Source organism: Entelurus aequoreus, linkage group LG23 (genome assembly GCF_033978785.1).
Source record: "Entelurus aequoreus isolate RoL-2023_Sb linkage group LG23, RoL_Eaeq_v1.1, whole genome shotgun sequence".
Classification (NCBI taxonomy): domain Eukaryota; kingdom Metazoa; phylum Chordata; class Actinopteri; order Syngnathiformes; family Syngnathidae; genus Entelurus; species Entelurus aequoreus.
In genome coordinates this window covers 39,745,464-39,765,972 of record NC_084753.1, presented here as the reverse complement: position 1 = coordinate 39,765,972, position 20,509 = coordinate 39,745,464, and the positions used below count along the sequence as shown (strand labels likewise).

The 20,509-nt window shown below is 40.5% G+C and overlaps 3 protein-coding genes across 6 annotated transcripts in view; 1 reads left to right on the top strand and 2 right to left on the bottom strand.

Moving 5' to 3' along the window:
• The window catches only part of LOC133640637 (zinc finger protein 501-like), a 31,758-nt gene extending 17,205 nt beyond the window's left edge, over positions 1–14,553 (bottom strand). Inside the window, exons 1-2 of one of the 4 annotated variants that reach the window (XM_062034168.1) lie at positions 1,650–1,704; positions 1,247–1,359 (exon numbers count right to left, since the gene is read on the bottom strand). Coding sequence is in view for 1 of the 4 variants with exons in the window: in XM_062034167.1 (XP_061890151.1) it covers positions 1,247–1,370 (124 nt within the window). In the remaining 3 variants the exon portion in view is untranslated. Of the gene's footprint in view, positions 1–1,246; positions 1,705–14,231 lie in introns of those variants that run through there. The other 3 variants (XM_062034169.1, XM_062034167.1, XM_062034171.1) reach the window with 3 other exon arrangements.
• The window catches only part of LOC133640880 (zinc finger protein 658B-like), a 119,598-nt gene that overhangs the window by 42,107 nt on the left and 56,982 nt on the right, over positions 1–20,509 (top strand). The gene's annotated exons all lie outside the window — the stretch shown is intronic.
• LOC133640712 (gastrula zinc finger protein XlCGF8.2DB-like) lies at positions 5,778–7,612 on the bottom strand. Its single transcript, XM_062034282.1, has one exon. It carries the CDS (start codon positions 7,555–7,557, stop codon positions 6,442–6,444), a length of 1,116 nt encoding a protein of 371 aa, XP_061890266.1. The 5' UTR covers positions 7,558–7,612; the 3' UTR covers positions 5,778–6,441.

Genomic DNA, 20,509 nt, shown 5'->3' with positions numbered 1-20,509 from the left:
TATTATGCTAGATCCACCATGGACTGGACTCTCACACTATTATGCTAGATCCACTATGGACTGGACTCTCACACTATTATGTTAGATCCACTATGGACTGGACTTTCACACTATTATGTTAGATCCACTATGGACTGGACTCTCACTATTAAGTTAGATCCACTATGGACTGGACTCTCACACTATTATGTTAGATCCACTATGGACTGGACTCTCACACTATTATGTTAGATCCACTATGGACTGGACTCTCACACTATTATGTTAGATCCACTATGGACTGGACTCTCACACGATTATGTTAGATCCACTATGGACTGGACTCTCACACTATTATGCTAGATCCACCATGGACTGGACTCTCACACTATTATGTTAGATCCACTATGGACTGGACTCTCACACTATTATGTTAGATCCACTATGGACTGGACTCTCACACTATTATGTTAGATCCACTATGGACTGGACTCTCACACTATTATGTTAGATCCACTATGGACTGGACTCTCACACTATTATGTTAGATCCACTATGGACTGGACTCTCACACTATTATGTTAGATCCACTATGGACTGGACTCTCACACTATTATGTTAGATCCACTATGGACTGGACTCTCACACTATTATGTTAGATCCACTATGGACTGGACTCTCACACTATTATGCTAGATCCACCATGGACTGGACTCTCACACTATTATGTTAGATCCACTATGGACTGGACTCTCACACTATTATGCTAGATCCACTATGGACTGGACTCTCACACTATTATGCTAGATCCACCATGGACTGGACTCTCACACTATTATGTTAGATCCACTATGGACTGGACTCTCACACTATTATGCTAGATCCACTATGGACTGGACTCTCACACTATTACACTAGATCCACTATGGACTGGACATCTGCGGTCCCCTCCAAGTTTTCTCATTGTCATCCCACTGGGTTGAGTTTTTCCTTGCCCTGATGTGGTATCTGAGCAGAGTATGTCGTTGTGGCTTGTGCAGCCCTTTGAGACAATCGTGATTTGGGGCTATATAAGTAAACACTGATTGATTGATTGATTGATTGATAAGTAACTCATTTTTACAGGTAGCTAAGCAACCACGTGGTTGCAAGTACCAGACTTACGTGCATCAACAACACCCATATTCTTACATACAACATATTTAAAAATGGCGGTAATAAATAAATATAAAGTTAGTAAACATGTGAGAGTAAGAAGTAAACAAACCTGTTCTGTGTAACACAACTTGATGTTTCTTGAAAACAGCGTCCAGTAGTCGATGTTGTCGCTCCTTCTCCTCTTTTGTTGGACAAAGTTCCTCCTCGTACTCTGCTATCGTTCTTTCGCACATTTTCACACAATCACAACACTTTACACTCACACTTGATCTTAACTAAGCGATGTGTTTTGATCACTAATGTTGTGTTCTTAATCCGCGCGTAGTTGTACGAATATGTCGCGTCTTTGTTAGCAGCTAACAAGCTAAGCTAGCTAACAAGCGAAGAAGCGTCAAAATGCGCTCAGACTAATGTTTACGGATACAAACAATCATTGACGATGTTTACTCTATTAAACGACATATATGTGCACATGTATGCACTGATTAAAAATACAGAACTATAATGCCCACGTTTAGACTTTCTCCATCAAACGCCATCTTGCTTTTTCCTCCTTCTTCTTCTTCTATTTCCAGCAGACTAGTAGAACATCTTAGGTGTATTGCTGCCCTCCACAGGTTCTTAACGGGATTTCATGCTTCCGTCCTATGGCCCACACTACATTCTACAGTCCAGTAGGTGGCAGTATGAACCTTTCAAGTCATGGCTGCAAACTGCCAGTAAGAAGAAGAAGTAATAGAGCTGGTTGCTTGTTTCTCTCGCGAGATCTCAGAATCAGAATAGTTTTATTGCCATTGTTTGAGAACGGGTTCACAATCTAGGAATTTTTCTTGGTGCAATGGTGCAACATAAAACACATATAACACATATTTGGTGATAAAAAGAGCTGTAACTGAGCTATCAGATCTTGTTATTGACTTAGAAGGAATTCAAGGAGCTACTGTTAGGAGTTATTGTTCATGTGCCTGATGGCCGAGGGGAAAAAACTGTTCAGGTGGCGCGAGGTGTGGGTCTGGATGGACCGTAGTCTCCTGCCTGAGGGGAGAATAGTTTGTGTCCAGGGTGAGAAGAGTCAGCTGTGATCCGACCCACACGCCTCCTGGTCCTGGAGGAGAACAAGTCCTGGAGGGATGGGAGCTTGCAGCCAATCACCTTCTCAGCAGCACGTACGATGCGCTGCAGTCTATGCTTATCCTGGACTGTGGCGCCGGGGAACCACACTGTGATGGAGGAGGTCAGGATGGACTCTATGATGGCTGAGTAAAACTGCACCAGCATCTCGGTCGGCACCTTAAGTTTCCTCAGCTGCCGCAGGAAGTACATCTGACAACATGTTTAAAGGCCTACTGAAAGCCACTACTAGCGACCACGCAGTCTGATAGTTTATATATCAATGATGAAATCTTAACATTGCAACACATGCCAATACGGCCGGGTTAACTTATAAAGTGACATTTTAAAATTCCCGCCACACTTCCGGTTGAAAAACTCCTTTGGATATGATTTATGCGCGTGACGTCACAAAAGCACCGGAAGTGGTTGGACCCCATCGGACCCGATAGAAAAGCCTCTTGTTTTCTTTGACAAAATTCCACAGTATTCTGGACATCTGTTGGTGAATCTTTTGAGGCTGCAAAGAAGAACGTTGTAGGTGGGATCGATCGGTGTCTTAGCGGCTAAGTACAATACTGTAATATCTGTGATATTTGCATTAGTGTACTGTGTCTTTAAGGGTTTGGGAAACGCGCATGCGCGAGTGAGTTGGCGGAGACACAGCAGCTCGTGTATGTGTGTGCGTTACTTTTTGAACTACAACCAGTTACCGCTTGTTAATAAAGCAATTGAGCAATTTGTTTAATGGACAATGGAGACTGCAAATACGAAAGTTGGAGCCGGTGGAGCGGCGGACTACAGCAACACCAACACCAGGAGGTTGTGTTGTGTTTGAGCAGGATAGCAGACGCACTACCGTGAGTACAGCTTTGGCTTCCAAACATTTGATCGATTGCCCGTACGTGCGTGTCGCTATGTGCATGTCACGTACGTAACTTTGGGGAAATATATGTTTCTTGCCGACTCTGATGGCGGCCGGGGTGTTGTCAAAAGCGTACAACGCCCGCCGCCGCATCTAAGTTAGCTACGCAGCTAGGTTAGCTTCTGTTTTTTTAGCTTTGCCAAGCGGAATATTATTAATCGTGTATTTACATGTTCATGGTTTAATAGTATTATTGATCTTCTGTCTATCCATCCAGTCAGGTTTTTTTTTAATTTAGTTTCTATCTGCATTTGAGACTGGCGCTATCGCGTTGGCTACGTTGCTAGGTTAGCTTCTGTTTTTTTAGCTTCGCCAAGCGGAATATTATTAATCGTGTATTTACATGTTCATGGTTTAATAGTATTATTGATCTTCTGTCTATCCATCCAGTCAGGTTTTTTTTTAATTTAGTTTCTATCTGCATTTGAGACTGGCGCTATCGCGTTGGCTACGTTGCTAGGTTAGCTTCTGTTTTTTTATAGCTTCGCCAAGCGGAATATTATTAATCGTGTATTTACATGTTCATGGTTTAATAGTATTATTGATCTTCTGTCTATCCATCCAGTCAGGGTTTTTTTAAATTTAGTTTCTATCTGCATTTGAGACTGCTGCTATAATGTTGGCTACGTAGCTAGGTTAGCTTCTATTTTTTTAGCTTCGCAAAGCTGAATTATTAATCGTGTATTTACATGTTCAGTCACTGTGAATGTCCATTTCGCGTTCTCGACTCTCATTTTCAAGAGGATATAGTATCCGAGGTGGTTTAAAATACAAATCTGTGATCTACAATAGAAAAAGGAGAGAGTGTGGAATCCAATGAGCCAGCTTGTACCTAAGTTACGGTCAGAGCGAAAAAAGATACGTCCATCACTGCCTCTCAAGTCCTTCACTGTAACGTTCCTCATCTACGAATCTTTCATCCTCGCTCAAATTAATGGGGTAATCATCACTTTCTCGGTCCGAATCTCTCTCGCTCCATTGTAAACAACGGGGAATTGTGAGCAGCACTACCGCTTGTGACGTCACGCTACTTCCGGTACAGGCAAGGCTTTTTTTATCAGCGAGCAAAAGTTGCGAACTTTATCGTCGATTTTCTCTACTAAATCCTTTCAGCAAAAATATGGCAATATCGCGAAATGATCAAGTATGACACATAGAATGGATCTGCTATCCCCATTTAAATAAAAAAAAATCATTTCAGTAGGCCTTTAAATAGAACAATTGACAGGTTGACAACATCCAAACAAACCAAGTCATCTCCAATACATCTCAACATTACACACATCCTCCAGGCTGAGTTAGTCTAGATCAGGGGTCACCAACGCGGTGCCCGCGGGCACCAGGTAGCCCGTAAGGACCAGATGAGTAGCCCGCTGGCCTGTTCTAAAAATAGCTCAAATAGCAGCACTTACCAGTGAGCTGCCTCTATTTTTTAAATTTTATTTATTTATTAGCAAGCTGGTCTCGCTGTGCTCGACATTTTTAATTCTAAGAGAGACAAAACTCAAATAGAATGTGAAAAGCCAAGAACATATTTTAAAGACTTGGTCTTCACTTGTTTAAATAAATTCATTATTTTTTTTACTTTGCTTCTTATAACTTTCAGAAAGACAATTTTAGAGAAAAAATACAACCTTAAAAATGATTTCAGGATTTTTAAACACATATACCTTTTTACCTTTTAAATTCCTTCCTCTTATTTCCTGACAATTTAAATCAATGTTCAAGTAAATTTTTTTTTTTTTATTGTAAAGAATAATAAATACATTTTAATTTAATTCTTCATTTTAGTTTCTGTTTTTTCGACGAAGAATATTTGTGAAATATTTCTTCAAACTTATCATGATTAAAATTCAAAAAAATTATTCTGGCAAATCTAGAAAATCTGTAGAATCAAATTTAAACCTTATTTCAAAGTCTTTTGAATTTCTTTTAACATTTTTGTTCTGGAAAATCTAGAAGAAATAACGATTTGTCTTTGTTAGAAATATAGCTTGGTCCAATTTGTTATATATTCTAACAAAGTGCAGATTGGATGTTAACCTATTTAAAACATGTCATCCAAATTCTAAAATTAATCTTAATCAGGAAAAATTACTAATGATGTTCCATAAATTATTTTTTTTATTTTTTCAAAAAGATTCGAATTAGCTAGTTTTTCTCTTCTTTTTTTCGGTTGAATTTTGAATTTTAAAGAGTCGAAATTGAAGATAAACTATGTTTCAAAATTTAACTGTCATTTTTTTCTTGTTTTTTCCTCTTTTAAACTGTTCAATTAAGTGTAAATATAATTAATTATTAATAATAACATAGATTTAAAGGTAAATTGATCAAATTGGCTATTTCTGGCAATTTATTTAAGTGTGTATCAAACTGGTAGCCCTTTGCATTAATCAGTACCCAAGAAGTAGCTCTTGGTTTCAAAAAGGTTGGTGACCCCTGGTCTAGATGATGAAGTAAGCTGGAAACTACATGTAAGTCATATGAAGAAAACATTTTAAAAAATGACTGCGATAATAAATAGAATAAAATACATACCCACAAATATTAATTACATTTATTGTACCCAACTTTAGTTGAAGCATACATTGTTTATTGCATAAAGGTCTGTGGACATACATATAAAACAATCACACAACAATATTCATATTACACAAGAGAGTAATAAAGACAATTAACAGAATGGATTATAGAGACCCAACAAATGATTCATAAAGTCACACATTTTAAAATTGTATAAAAGACAACTGCTCTAATGATTTACAAAGTAAATAATAATATGCGTCCAGAAGTGGTCCAGAAGATGTTTCAGATGTGAACCAGTAAATATGAACTAAGAGGGATTTATGAGTACACAAAAGCAAAGGTATGAACACATGTAAAACAAATATGTATATCATATAAAGGAGTTCATCTATGGATTCATCTACAATTAGAAAATAATATATGTAACACTTCATTATTTAAAAAAAACATATATAAAACACTATTATGAATAAGTATAAAAGTGAATTATGAATTTCTACACAAAATGTTTATTGTATGTAACATATTTTATGTACTGTTTATTCTCACCTTTTCAGTCAAATTGTTCTGTTCATTTTAAAGTACACAAATGTGTATATTAACTCATGTACTTGACTGAAATAAAAGCACTAATCTGAAGTATTTACTCTATATATGTTATAAGCATAATAACAAGATTGTGTTACACACACAACAATGATGTCACACATGTTATATGTGCTGATGTTGTTAGTGAGTCAGAGTTAAAGTTTTCTTTTAACTTTGCTGCTGCTGTTCTCACCAGCACACTTGTGTTTCTTACACTGGTACTTATAAGAGAATCTTTCACCACACACACTGCAACTCAACACTTTCTCTCCTGTGTGTGTTCTCATGTGTGCTTTCAAAGATTTTAGGTGACATAAGCTTTTGTTGCAGCTTGAACAGAAGTATGGTTTTTCACCAGTGTGTGTTCTCATGTGTACTTTTAAGTTTTCATTTGTTACAAAACTTTTACCACATTCTGAGCAGGAAAAAGGCTTTTCTCCAGTGTGTTTTCTCATGTGTAATTGGAAATGTTGCCTCTGAGTAAAATCTTTACCGCAGATTGAACATGAAAAAGGTTTTTCTCCAGTGTGTATTCTCATGTGTGCTTGGAAATTTTGCCTTTGAGTAAAATCTTTACCGCAGATTGAACATGAAAAAGGTCTTTCTCCAGTGTGTATTCTCATGTGTCTTTTCAAATTGTTGCTTTGAGTAAAATCTTTACCACATTCTGAGCAGGAAAAAGGTTTTTCTCCAGTGTGTATTCTCATGTGTATTTTCAAATCGTGCCTATGACTAAAATTTTTACCGCAGATTGAACATGAAAACGTTTTTTCTCCAGTGTGTGTTCTCATGTGTCTTTTCAAATGACTAAGATAAGTTTTGTCACAGTGAGAACATGTGAAGTGTGTGTTGTCAGTGTGACATGTCTTATCATCTTTAGAGTGTTCATCATCAGTGTCAGGAGAGTGTGACGTTGTGTCCTCACTATCTGATAGTGGAGCTAAGAGCTTGTCTGCTTGTGATCCTCCACAGTGGTCTCCATCAGCTTCTGTTGTCATGTGTTGAGTTGAGCTGCTGCTTGGAGGCTCCGCCTCTCTCTTCTCCTCACTCTCACCTTTGACCTCATCATCTTCACTCTTCACAGGGACACCAGTCACTGGGAACTCCTCCAACCATTCAAGATGCTCTCCCTCCTGACTGATGCTGTGTTCCTCCTCTTCCTCTTTAAAATGGGAGGTCAGTGGGTTATTTTCTTCCCTTTGCCTTTGTAATGTATGTGGCGCCTCTTCTTCCTCCTTAATGTGGAAGGGCTGTGGCTCCTCCTTGTCCATCCTGAAGCTCCACTTCTGTTGCTCAGAGAGAAGATGTTCTTCACAGACTTCTGCAGGACACAAGAAGACAAACATGCTCTAGAGGAGTCCATCTTTGTTCAGTCACATGTCAGGAACGATATTGATAGGATTTTACCAATTCAGATTTCATGTTCGAGTCTGCTTTACGATTCGGTTATTTGTGGTTCTTTTATGAATTTATTATGGGTCTACTGAAAACGTGAGCAAATGTGCTGGGTCAAAAGTATACATACAGCAATGTTAATATTTGCTTACATGTCCCTTGGCAAGTTTACCTGCAATAAGGCGCTTTTGGTAGCCATCCACAAGCTTCTGCTTGAATTTTTGACCACTCCTCTTGACAAAATTGGTGCTAAATGTGTTGTTTTTCTGACATAGACTTGTTCCTTCAGCATTGTCCACACGACTTTGGGAAGGCCATTCTGAAACCTTAATTCTAGCCTGATTTAGACATTCCTTGACCACTTTTGACGTGTGTTTGGGGTCATTGTCCTGTTGGAACACCTAACTGCGCCCAAGACCCAACCTCCGGGCTGAGGATTTTAGGTTGTCCTGAAGAATTTGGAGATAATCCTCATTTTTCATTGTCCCATTTAAAGCACCAGTTCCATTGGCAGCAAAACAGGCCCAGAGCAACTTGACGGTAGGGATTGGTGTTCCTGCGATTAAAGGTCTCACTTTTTCTCCTCCAAACATATTGCTGGGTATTGTGGCCAAACAGCTACATATTTATTTTATCTGACCACAGAACTTTCCTCCAGAAGGTCTTATCTTAGTCCATGTGATGTCAGATGAAACAAAAATTGAGCTGTTTGGCCACAATACATTACATTATATACATTACAATCAATTGAAATCGGTACGATACCACCTTTGAAAAGTATCGCTTCCGCTCTTTCATCTGAGTGACTACAGGGTCGAGGCGCACACACAAAGTGCATACAAGCAATAACATCTAGAAGAGGAAGAAAGGCAAAAAACTACAATTCTACTGGTTAATAATGAGGGTGTGAAGTACAACATGGAGGTATTTGGGCTTCAAAACTAACAATAAAGGTGACGCTTTAAACAGGGAGGCACCGCGTTGCAAGTACTGTTTTACACCTTTCCTGCTTGTCGGCTCCCAGACCGTGGTCGAGGAGAGCAGGGGAGACCTTTCACTTTGGTCGGAATGACGAGGCCATCGATTAGTTACAACTTGGTCACTTTATTTATAATGTCCGCAGGGCACAAGCGGACATCCACCATGCTATTGACACTCCTGCACATGCTAGCGCTACCTCTCCTAACTTGCCCACTCACTTACTCGTCACGCACCCCACATACTGCCATTCTTAAAGGAGCACACACACACACATATGCTACTCTCACAACAGCTGCATAAAGGCCTACTGAAATGAATTATTTTTATTTAAACGGGAATAGCAGATCCATTCTATGTGTCATACTTGATCATTTCTCGATATTGCCATATTTTTGCTGAAAGGATTTAGTATAGAACAGGGGTCGGCAACCCGCGGCTCCGGAGCCGCATGCGGCTCTTTGACCACTCTGATGCGGCTCAGCTGCATACTTGCCGACCCTCCCGGTTTTCCCTGAAGTTTTACGGACGTCAGTACCTCTCCTAATAATCTCCCGGGGCTAATATTCTCCGATTTTCACCCTAACAATTGAATTAAGAGTGTACCTTAGCGGTACTGCAATAATTGTCCTCTATTGCCTGTACAAATCACATGCCAGCCCAGCCACATGTTGTATGCAGCTTCTGCTTGCTAACGTAGGAGACAGCAGGGCATACTTGGTCAACAGCCACACAGCTTACACTGACGGTAGCCGTTTAAAACAACTTTAAAACTGTTACGTTACAAATATGCGCCACACTGTGAACCCACACCAAAAAAGAATGACAAACACATTTCTGGAGAACCTCCGCACCGTAACACAACATAAACACAACACAGCAAATACCCAGAATCCCATGCAGCCAGTCTACATTATACACCCCCGCTACCACCAACCCCCCCCCCACACATCAACCCCCCCCCCCCCTTCGTGCGTCGGTTGAGGTGGGCGGGTTTGGGGGTAGGGAGGGGGATGGGGGGGGGGGGTTAGACCGGAAGAGTTAGGGCTGCATGGGATTCTGGGTGTTTGTTTTGTTGTGTTTATGTTGTGTTACAGCGCGGATGTTCTCCAGAAATGTGTTTGTCATTCTTTTTTGGTGTGGGTTCACAGTGTGGCGCATATTTGTAACGTAACAGTGTTAAAGTTGTTATATACGACCACCGTCAGTGTAAGCTGTGTGTCTGTTGAACAAGTATGCCTTGCTGTCACTTAAGTGTGCACTGTGCATGCGGAAGCTGCATTCAACATGTGGCCGAGCAGGTACGCTGTTGGAGCAGGCTGTAGAGGGCGCTAAAGGCAGTACCATCACTCCCTGGAACTCGGGAATCTCCCGGATAAATTGAGAGGGTTGGCAAGTATAACGCAATCAGGCGCAATCGCGGGTCGCACTATCATTACATTTTTATATTAAGGTGCGGGCCGGGGCGTGTGTCTGAGACCCCTGGTTTAAACATAGCACAAAGCAAAAAAAAGCTTTGTATGCAGTGTTATTTCATTTTAAATTTTCAAAAGAGTTTTGTGGCTCCCATTGTTTTCTTTAATTTGTGAAACTTGTCAAAATGGCTCTTTGAGTGGTAAAGGTTGCCGACCCCTGGTATAGAACAACGACGATAAAGTTCGCAACTTTTGGTCGCTGATAAAAAAAGCCTTGCCTATACCGGAAGTAGCGTGACGTCACAGGAGGAAGGATTCCTCACATTTCCCCATTGTTTACAATGGAGCGAGAGAGATTCGGACCGAGAAAGCGACGATTACCCCATTAATTTGAGCGAGGATGAAAGATTTGTGGATGAGGAACGTTAAAGTGAAGTACTAGAGAGGCAGTGCAGGGTGTATCTTTTTTCGCTCTGACCGTAACTTAGGTACAAGGGCTCATTGGATTCCACACTTTCTCCTTTTTCTATTGTGGATCACGGATTTGTATTTTAAACCACCTCGGATACTATATCCTCTTGAAAATGAGAGTCGAGAACGCGAAATGGACATTCACAGTGACTTTTATCTCCACGACAATACATCGGTGAAGCACTTTAGCTACGGAGCTAACGTGATAGCATCGTGCTTGAATGCAGATAGAAACAAAATAAATACACACCTGACTGGAAGGATAGACAGAAAATCAACAATACTATTAAACCATGGACCTGTAAATACACGGTTAATGCTTTCCAGCTTGGCGAAGCTTAACAATGCTGTTGCTAACGACGCCATTGAAGCTAACTTAGCTACGGGATCTCGAGCTATGATAAAAACATTAGCTCTCCACCTACGCCAGCCAGCCCTCATCTGCTCATCAACACCCGTGCTCACCTGCGTTCCAGCGATCGACTGAGCGACGAAGGACTTCACCCGATCACCGATGCGGTCGGCGGCCCGGAGACGGAGGAAGTCAAGGTGAGGTCGGCGGCTACCGCGTCTGCTATCCATCTCGAAGTCCTCCTGGTTGTGTTGCTTTAGTCCGCCGCTAATACACCGATCCCACCTACAGCTTTCTTCTTTGCAGTCTCCATTGTTCATTAAACAAATTGCAAAAGATTCACCAACACAGATGTCCAGAATACTGTGGAATTTTGGGATGAAGACAGAGCTTTTTGTATTGGATTCAATGGTGTCCGAATACTTCCGTTTCAACCATTGACGTCACGCGCATACGTCATCATACATAGACGTTTTCAACCGGAAGTGTCGCGGGAAATTTAAAATTGCACTTTATAAGTTAACCCGGCCGTATTGGCATGTGTTGCAATGTTAAGATTTCATCATTGATATATAAACTATCAGACTGCGTGGTCGGTAGTAGTGGCTTTCAGTAGGCCTTTAATAACTGTTTAATAAATACACTTTTGCTAAATTGACTTGCATGAAAGTTTAAAAGTAGCATATATTAATGCAGTATGAAGAAGAATGTTTTAATGTAGACACATAGAATCATCATACTGCTGTGATTACATGCATCAAGTGTTCATTCAAGGCTAAGGCAAAATATCGAGATATATAAATAAATAAATGATAAATGGGTTATACTTGTATAGCGCTTTTCTACCTTCAAGGTACTCAAAGCGCTTTGACAGTATTTCCACATTCACCCATTCACACACACATTCACACACTGATGGCGGGAGCTGCCATGCAAGGCGCTAACCAGCAGCCATCAGGAGCAAGGGTGAAGTGTCTTGCTCAAGGACACAACGGACGTGACTAGGTTGGTAGAAGGTGGGAATCGAACCAGGAACCCTCCGATTGCTGGCACGGCCACTCTATGGTGTATCGCGATATGGCCTAAAAATATCGAGATATTAAAAAAAGGCCATATCGCCCAGCCCTAATATACAGTACATATATAAATATAAATGTGTATATATATATATATATATATATATATATATATATATATATATATATATATATATATATATATATATATATATATATATATATATTAGGGCTGCAACTAACAACCAATTTGATAATCGATCAATCTGTCGATTATTACTTCGATTAATCGATTAATAATCGGATAAAAGAGACAAACTACATTTCTATCCTTTCCAGCTATGTAATCAGAAAAGGCCCAAATAAAAAAGGACGCGTGGAACTCCCTCGTCAGAGCGTGGTGGGAAACTGTTCAAAGTTGCAGCCCAGATGTTTCTCCTCATAAGCTAAATTGAATCCTGTCTCTGTTTGATTGCTTTGCTTCTTGTCTTGTCTAATAGATGTCATCAGTGTTTGAACCTGACAAAACTGTCAAAGCATTTCTCTAAAAGTCAATATTATACATTCTGAAAATGTAAACGATAGCAAGAATATAACTACAAATTTCAGAAAATTTCACTCGCAAACACTTTTTTTAAAAGGTTTTTACTGGTCCAAAATTCTAAATAACTAAAGAAAAATCACTGATAAACACTGGAAAACTGTCACTGAATGTCTGAGTGTGATGTCATTGTGTGACAGACAAATGGTACACAGTTTCCACATGGTGAGGACATTGATGGTCTGACTCACTGTCTTACGGATTACCTCAACTTCTGCGTAGACGTGACCTGCCCTGCTAAGACTGTTCGGTGCTACCCTAATAACAAACCCTGGGTAACACAGGAGGTTAAAGCTGTCCTCAACAAGAAGAAAGCTGCCTTCAGGAGTGGAGACAGGGAGGCAATGAGAGCAGCACAGCGGGAGGTGAGGAAGGCTAAGGACAGCTACAGGAAGAAGCTGCAGCAGAACAACATGAGGGAGGTCTGGGAAGGTGTGAAAACCATCACAGGCCACAAGACAAAGACCAGAGCAGTAGGGGGGACAATAGAGAGGGCCAATGAGTTGAAGAACTTCTTCAACCGGTTCAACCAGCACGTGTCCTCCCCACCCCCCACTCCTCATCGCAGCCACCCCCTCCTCTTCTCCCCTCAACACGCCTCCCCCCCAGCCATGGCTGCACCCCCCTCTTGCTCCTCCTCCACCACCTCTAGCAGACATTAGTCATCTCTGTGGACCAGGTCAGAGGTCAACTGAGGAAGCTGCATCCTAAAAACTAACTAGTGCGCACCAGATACATATTTAAGAAAAATTTGTACCCATGTCCCTTTAGGGGCTCCGTAATTTTTAAATGATCAGCATGTCACCTTTTATGTGACATTGTTATTCAAATAAAGATGACAAAAAAGAAAACTATGGTAGTGACAACATGCAGGAACATCACTGACGTAAAACAAGTAAAAAGTAAGTGACGTTGTCTTTGCGCACGCGTGCATTGATCATGTCTTCCTGAACCGACCGTGCAGGGATTCTAAAACTGTGGTACGTGTACCACTAGTGGTACGCGGGCATCACCCAGTGGTACGCCAAATATCATTTAATTATTGAAGTGCAGTGTTTTATTTTCCTACATGCAAACACAGTGTTACTGTTCAAACTGTGTGTAATGTTACAGTAACTAAAAATATTAAATATACCTGTTAAATAACGTGTCTTCCTTGTTTTTAATGAATAATTATGGCCTACTATGCTGAGGTGGTACTTGGTGATAAAAGTTTGACAACTACTGATGTAGTGACATTGTAAACTACATTGGCAGACACCATTTTGTTATACCCAAACGGCGTCTGCTCATACATTGCGCTTCCAACGAGATCCCGTTTCCCCCCCCCCCAGGTAGAAAGTTCCAGAACTGTTCACGTTATACCATCTCATCTCATTGTGGATCATGTGAATGTTTGAAGTGGAACTAAATGTGATCTCTGAAAGGGGTACACATTATTTCCAAAGCAGGGCCCCCATCCACATATACAATACTAGCACATATCTGTTGAAAAACAACATTATTTTTGTTTTGTTTTTAATTATAAGTGTGCCAAATCACCTATATTTGAACATTATCTAATGGAAATGACTGCTGTCTGATAATCACATTAATAACACAATAACAATCATGTGTCTGACTACACCTATTAATCAAAATTAGTCTAACACGTCATGTTCATGTTAATGATGGAATATAAAGTTAGTAAACATGTGAGAGTAAGAAGTAAACAAACCTGTTCTGTGTAACACAACTTGAGGTTTCTTGAAAACAGCGTCCAGTAGTTGACGTAGTCTTTTGTTCTCTTCTTTTGTTCGAGAAAGTTCCTCTTTGTATTCTGCTATCGTACAAGCTAAGCTAACTAGCACGCTAAGCTAACTAGCGCGCTAAAACAACTAGCAAGCTAAGCGGGCCTAATAATATCCAAAGTTGAGTGAGACGAGTGGAGTTTATCCTGACACGGAGGATGAATAAAGTGTAGTTAGTAGCGATGTGAGGAGATGTGCCGAGGCTTAGAAGCGTGTGTGGAGTAAAGGAGGACTTTGCTGCAAAGCGCATATCCTCCACGCATGCGTCACTTAGGGGCGGGGCCAATAAGTCGTTGTGATGGGCAAGTCATGAACGATTCATTCTAAATGTATGTTTGCATGGTGTCTACAAAAAAAAAGCACGGCAACAAATGATCCATCCATCCATTTAGCTACCGCGTGTCCCTTTCGGGGTCGCGGGGGGTGCTGGAGCCTATCTCAGCTGCATTCGGGCGGAAGGCGGGGTACACCCTGGACAAGTCGCCACCTCATCACAGGGCCAACACAGATAGACAGACAAATATATAAACTGTATTTGACTTTAAATCAGATAAATATCATTCAACAACAACACAATTTGCAGACTATAATTACTGGTTTGCTGGTTTGCTGGTTTTACTGGTGTAAAATTCTGCATCCGAGAGATCACAACCATTGCAGCCATGCGTCCAAAACGTAACATCATCTTGCAGGGACATAAGGACAAGCAAAAGTAAAGTGTCTGTTTTGTTACAATGTAATAATCTATTTAATAAGAAATGTTCAGAGAATACATTTTTTGGAGTATTTATTGGAAGCCTCAAAAGACAAAGGTCGTCTGTTTACAGGAGAGTGTGGGTGAGGCACACACCTTTTGTCTTAGCTCAGGAATGCATGGGGGAAGTGTTGGAGACAAGCGGGAAACTCTTAGTTAGGAAAAGTGTAGCTGCTGACAGAAGCACATTGTATATATGTTATATAATTATTGGTTGGTTAGAGTAAATAAATACAATGTATAAATATAAGTTCATATTTACATATAATGTGATTAAAAATGTATCTCCTTTGGTTAATTCATGCAAGTATATGTTAACTTTATTTTTGTTACAAAACCCATGTCAATTGGAGGGGGACATATTTTTTGTCCCGGTTTGGTCACATTGTTGGGGGGACAATTAATATGTGACGGAATAAGGGAAGCAGCATGAGACAGCAAGCATTCGATGTAAGAGGTTAATGGAGTCTCGGCTTGAAAATAAACTTTATTCCCTCGGAGTTTGTGAGGCCAATGAGGTATGATTATTTCTGATAATGTATGTGAAATCAATGTGTTTTCTTTTATGGGATGTCGGACTAATTGTAAGTTCTGGTTTTCTTATTTATTAGTTCTGACGGCATTCTTTTGGCATTATTTTGGCATCGTTGTTAACGAGAAGAAGGCGTGGCTGAAATAAAAGTTGGACCTTGAAAATTGCTGTATGTCATCGTATCAATTAGGACACAGATGGTGCCATGTCTCTCTTACACAGTGTCAGTCCGTTTACAATTTTGGGGCCCTGTTGCTCACCAAAATACTGACTTAATGGACCACAATGGAAACAAGCCTTTTGGCTTTTTGTGCCATCCATTTGCCTTTTTAAAGCATTACATGGATTCAATTCTTTAAGATGTCAATAAACTTCTCAATCAATCAATCAATCAATCAAACCCCCCACTTGGCCGTCAGTGGCCTGTCCGTTACAACTTCTTCACAACTCCCCAAGATAGGAGACACTCAGCATCCTTGGGAAGTCGACCCCAGGGGCTGGCCTATGTATGTTTATGTGGTGTTTTATGAGCCCTCACATTCAGTGGATGTCAGCATGATGGGACATTGTTTACCAGAGACTGGCTGGGTGAGGACACACACGGCCCACGCAAAACAGGAACAACATTCTTCCTACAAAACACCAATTCTGATGCACCATTAGATACTGAAGTGAATTAATTAACTCATATTATGTTTTGCTTATGGTGAAGGTTTATATTCACCTTGGAGAAAGTGAACGACCAAGTTTAAGTAAATAGAAGTATTTCAGTTTGAGCACATAATAAGATAAGGCCCCTTAGTTTGACATTCGCAGGTGGGCTGGATCACTCCTCGTAGGGAAGAGGCCCTAATTTGGACTACGGAATACAAATTACCAGAGGTGTGGACTCGAGTCACATGACTTGGACTCGAGTCAGACTCGAGTCATGAATTTGATGACTTTAGACTCGACTTGACAAAATGTAAAGAGACTTGTAACTCGACTTAGACTTTAACATCAATGACTTGTGACTTCACTTGGACTTGAGCCTTTTGACTTGACAGGACTTGCTACTTTCCCCAAAACCCAAAGATTAAAAAGTTATTTAGGAGCGCTCCGTATCTTTCATTGTGTACGTGTGTGTCTGTCAGCGTGTTGTTCCTGTCAGTACAACATCCAATCAAATTAGATCCACGTTATTTTCGTCCCACAGCATTCATCCAATCAAATTGCAGGATAACCAACGAAGAAGAGCTCTCAAACAACGCGCCAGTGAGGAAAAATGATGCCAAAAATAGTTTTGTTCGGGTATTAAAACTACGACTTGGTCAACAAAAAAACGAATTCCAGTATGCAAAGCATGCGGTTCGAAGATTACAGACGGAGACGCAACAACTTCCAACTTCGTTCAATATTTAAAGTTGCACAAAGAACGGTAAGTTTTGAATGTAAGCTAACGTTTATTGGCTAAGTGACGTAACTTTTATTTGCTGTGTAGTTAAATCAGTGAGGCTGTAAACTCACTGCTAACGTTATAACCATAGACATGTTATAAGAGTAGGCAGCATCGAGCGCTACTGCCTACTGGCACTGACGAGACGCGGGGCCGCCATCTTGGAGTGGTGATCCGCTCCACTCAGTGCAAATCATTTGGCAGTAACAATGAACTGTCAGCGCATTTAATTCATCTTACCTCACTGAATACCACTGATTTTTACGTTTTTTTTTGTCATACGTGCAGCTATGATAAAGGACACATGTTTTGGCGTGTTTTATTATTCATAGTTTGCTCAACAGTAATAGAATATTCCTATATGCTATAAGTGACCAGACGTCCGAGATCAAAACTGGTAATATAATCCCAGAGAAGGGGGAAAACAACGGTCAACTAATTTTAAATTGAAGAAATAAAATGATTAGGTTATATATATACATGCATACTGTATATCCTACATAAACAATGTATAGATACATTAGATATCTATATATCTATAGACTGTATCTCTGTTGCTGCAGCAGCAGAGAGTTTATTCTGTCTTGACACTTTGTATTGATATTTTGTATTACACACACAAAATCTCGTTGACATGTATGACTTGAGTGTTATTAGGACAATGACAACAAAGGAATTGATTGATTGACATTCTTACCTTAAATGATAATGTTTACAGTGATTGTTTTATATGTATTTTTTATGTATGTCGCTTTGGATAAAAGCCAAATACTTAAACATAAACATATATAAACACCTGACAGTCTTTATATCAGCTAAAACCACCAATTTGTTTCACTGGATTCAGAGTAAAACCAAATTCTGTCTTACCCAACAATGTTAGTATTTGAATATTGTTACTTGAAGACTTATTCCTGGTTACAATTATACTGTTAAGAAAGTATTATTATTTGCCTAAAATGAGAACACATCATAATCAGTGGCGGCTGGTGAATTTTGTTTTAGGTGGGGCTGAAAGTTTGTAAACCAAACCCCTGTAGGGGCGTCATCCTCCCCCAGAAGATTTCTTTGTGATTTTCACATACAAATATTGAAGATCTTTGCTCTTTCTCAACTTTGTGGTAATATTATTTTCACAAAATACAACCAATAGTACGTTAATGTTAAATCTTACTCGTGAAAAGTAGTCCCCCGATTGCTATTTTCAACAGTCCGCTCATTTGAGCAGGAAGACGCTGAACACCATCTTTGTTTTCTACCTGTCAACTGTCAGTTTAGGCTGCTCGCCGGCTCCTCATCACCACTTCAAGATGGCGGCCCAATTTCTCGCGTCACAGCAGCCAATGCTGCGTCTCCTTAAAACATGTTTACGGAGGAGAGAGCTGGTTTTACTTGTTCTCTCGCGAGATCTGGAAAAGAGCTGGTTACTTGTTTCTCTCGCGAGATCTGACAACACTGCGCGCGAACCAAACACGGCGAGGATAAAGCAAGATGGCGTCTGACGGTGAAGACGTTATTGCAGTCGTCACAGTTCAGTGTTCTTAATCTGTGCGGCCATGTACACATATATGTCCTTTATTAGACTCTATTAAATAGAGTAAACATCGTTAATAACTGTTTGCATCCGGTTTTATTAGTCTGAGCGCACTTTGACGCTTCTCGAGCTAGCTTAGCTTGCTAGTTAGCTTAGCTTGTTAGCTGCTAACAAAGGGAGGCGGAAGTGATCAAAACACATCGCTAAGCAGAGATCAAGTGTGAGTGTAAAGTGTTGTGATTGTGTGAAAATGTGCGAAAGAACGATAGCAGAGTACGAGGAGGAACTTTGTCCAACAAAAGAGGAGAAGGAGCGACAACATCAAAAACATCAAGTTGTGTTACACAGAACAGGTTTGTTTACTTCTTACTCTCACATGTTTACTAACTTTATATTTATTATTAACACTATTCTTGAATATATTGTCTATAGGAAGATGAATTGTCATGTGAGGATGATGCACTGATTGTTTTATGTTGTTCATAAAAACGAGACAGTTTCAGACACACAATATTTATGAGAGGTTGATGTTCCTCTCAGTTTGTAACAATGTGTATCAACATGTTTACACAAAACTCACACAGTCACCGGGGGAATATTCCAGAGAGCAGGTTAAGTGCAAACTCCTGAGTACGTAAAATGAAGTGTATTAATTCACTCATATCATGTTCTACACTTGGTGAATGTTCATATTCATCTCGGAGAAAGCAAACCATCAGGTTTGAGTAAACAGTGGTATTTCAGTTTGAGCACATGATAAGATAAGGCCCCTTAGTTTGATACTCGCAGGTGAATTGGATCACTTCTCGTAGGAAAAGAGGCCCTAATTGGGACTTCGGAATGCAAAAGTGACAACCATATCCTTGAAAGGAGACTACCTGTTTAGCTCAAACACCAACCTTTAAGTTATGACTTAAAGCAGTTGTTTTCCAGACACTTACACACCAACATCTCCTTTCGTGGTCAGGTGGTGCTGTTTAGCTTTAGCGCACACCCAGACAGTGAAAGAAGGAATATATAAAACGATGGTTTGGCTTCTCCGGGAGAGGAGTCCTCCATATTTGACCTGACCTCCTCCCAGGAACTGCAGTCCTGTGTAAATGACGCTCGCTGGTAATAAAGCAACTTTTGCTTCAGTAAAGCGTCTCCGACGTCTCTTTTGATCCAGCCGCACTGCCGTGTCGCCCTTCTGTCCGGACGACGATGACAAGACCAGAAATACACTTCAAAAGCTCCAGAGTTTTACCTCCAAAAATAGAGAGGTAAGACAAAGTCAGAGTCAGTTGCATAAAACACTGAAAGGGATCGGCGCGGTTGGTAGAGTGGCCGTACCAGCAACCTGAGGGTTCCTGGTTCGAGCGCCACCTTCTACCAACTTCGTCACGTCCGTTGTGTCCTCGGGCAAGACACTTCACCCTTGCTCCTGATGAGTCGTGGTTATTGCCTTGCATGGCAGCTCCCGCCATCAGTGTGTGAATGTGTGTGTGAATGGGTGAATGTGGAAATAGTGTCAAAGCCCTTTGAGTACCTTGAAGGTAGAAAAGCGCTATGCAAGTATAACCCATTTACCATTGTTCCTATAACCCCTTTGTTCAAATGTTTGTTCCACTTGGCATCTTGTCTGACTCGCACCATGCACAGCCTTCCTTGTCACATATTGTTCCTTTTCCCGCTATCCATCCAGTAATTCAAACTGATCCAGCAGCGCGATTGAAGATTTTTACTTACAAAAATCAAGGAACCAGGATACTCGGGAAACAAAATAAAAGGTAGCCTATATAAAACGACATATATGTGCACATGGATGCACTGATTAAAAATACAGAACTATAATGCCCACGTTTAGACTTTCTCCATCAAACGTCATCTTGCTTTCCCCTCGTTCTTCTTCTTTCTATTTCCAGCAGACTAGTAGAACATCTTAGGTGTATTGCTGCCCTCCACAGGTTC

Excerpts from the sequence above, each read along its gene's own strand:
- LOC133640712 (XM_062034282.1), bottom strand. The coding sequence starts at position 7,557 with ATGGACAAGGAGGAGCCACAGCCCTTCCACATTAAGGAGGAAGAAGAG.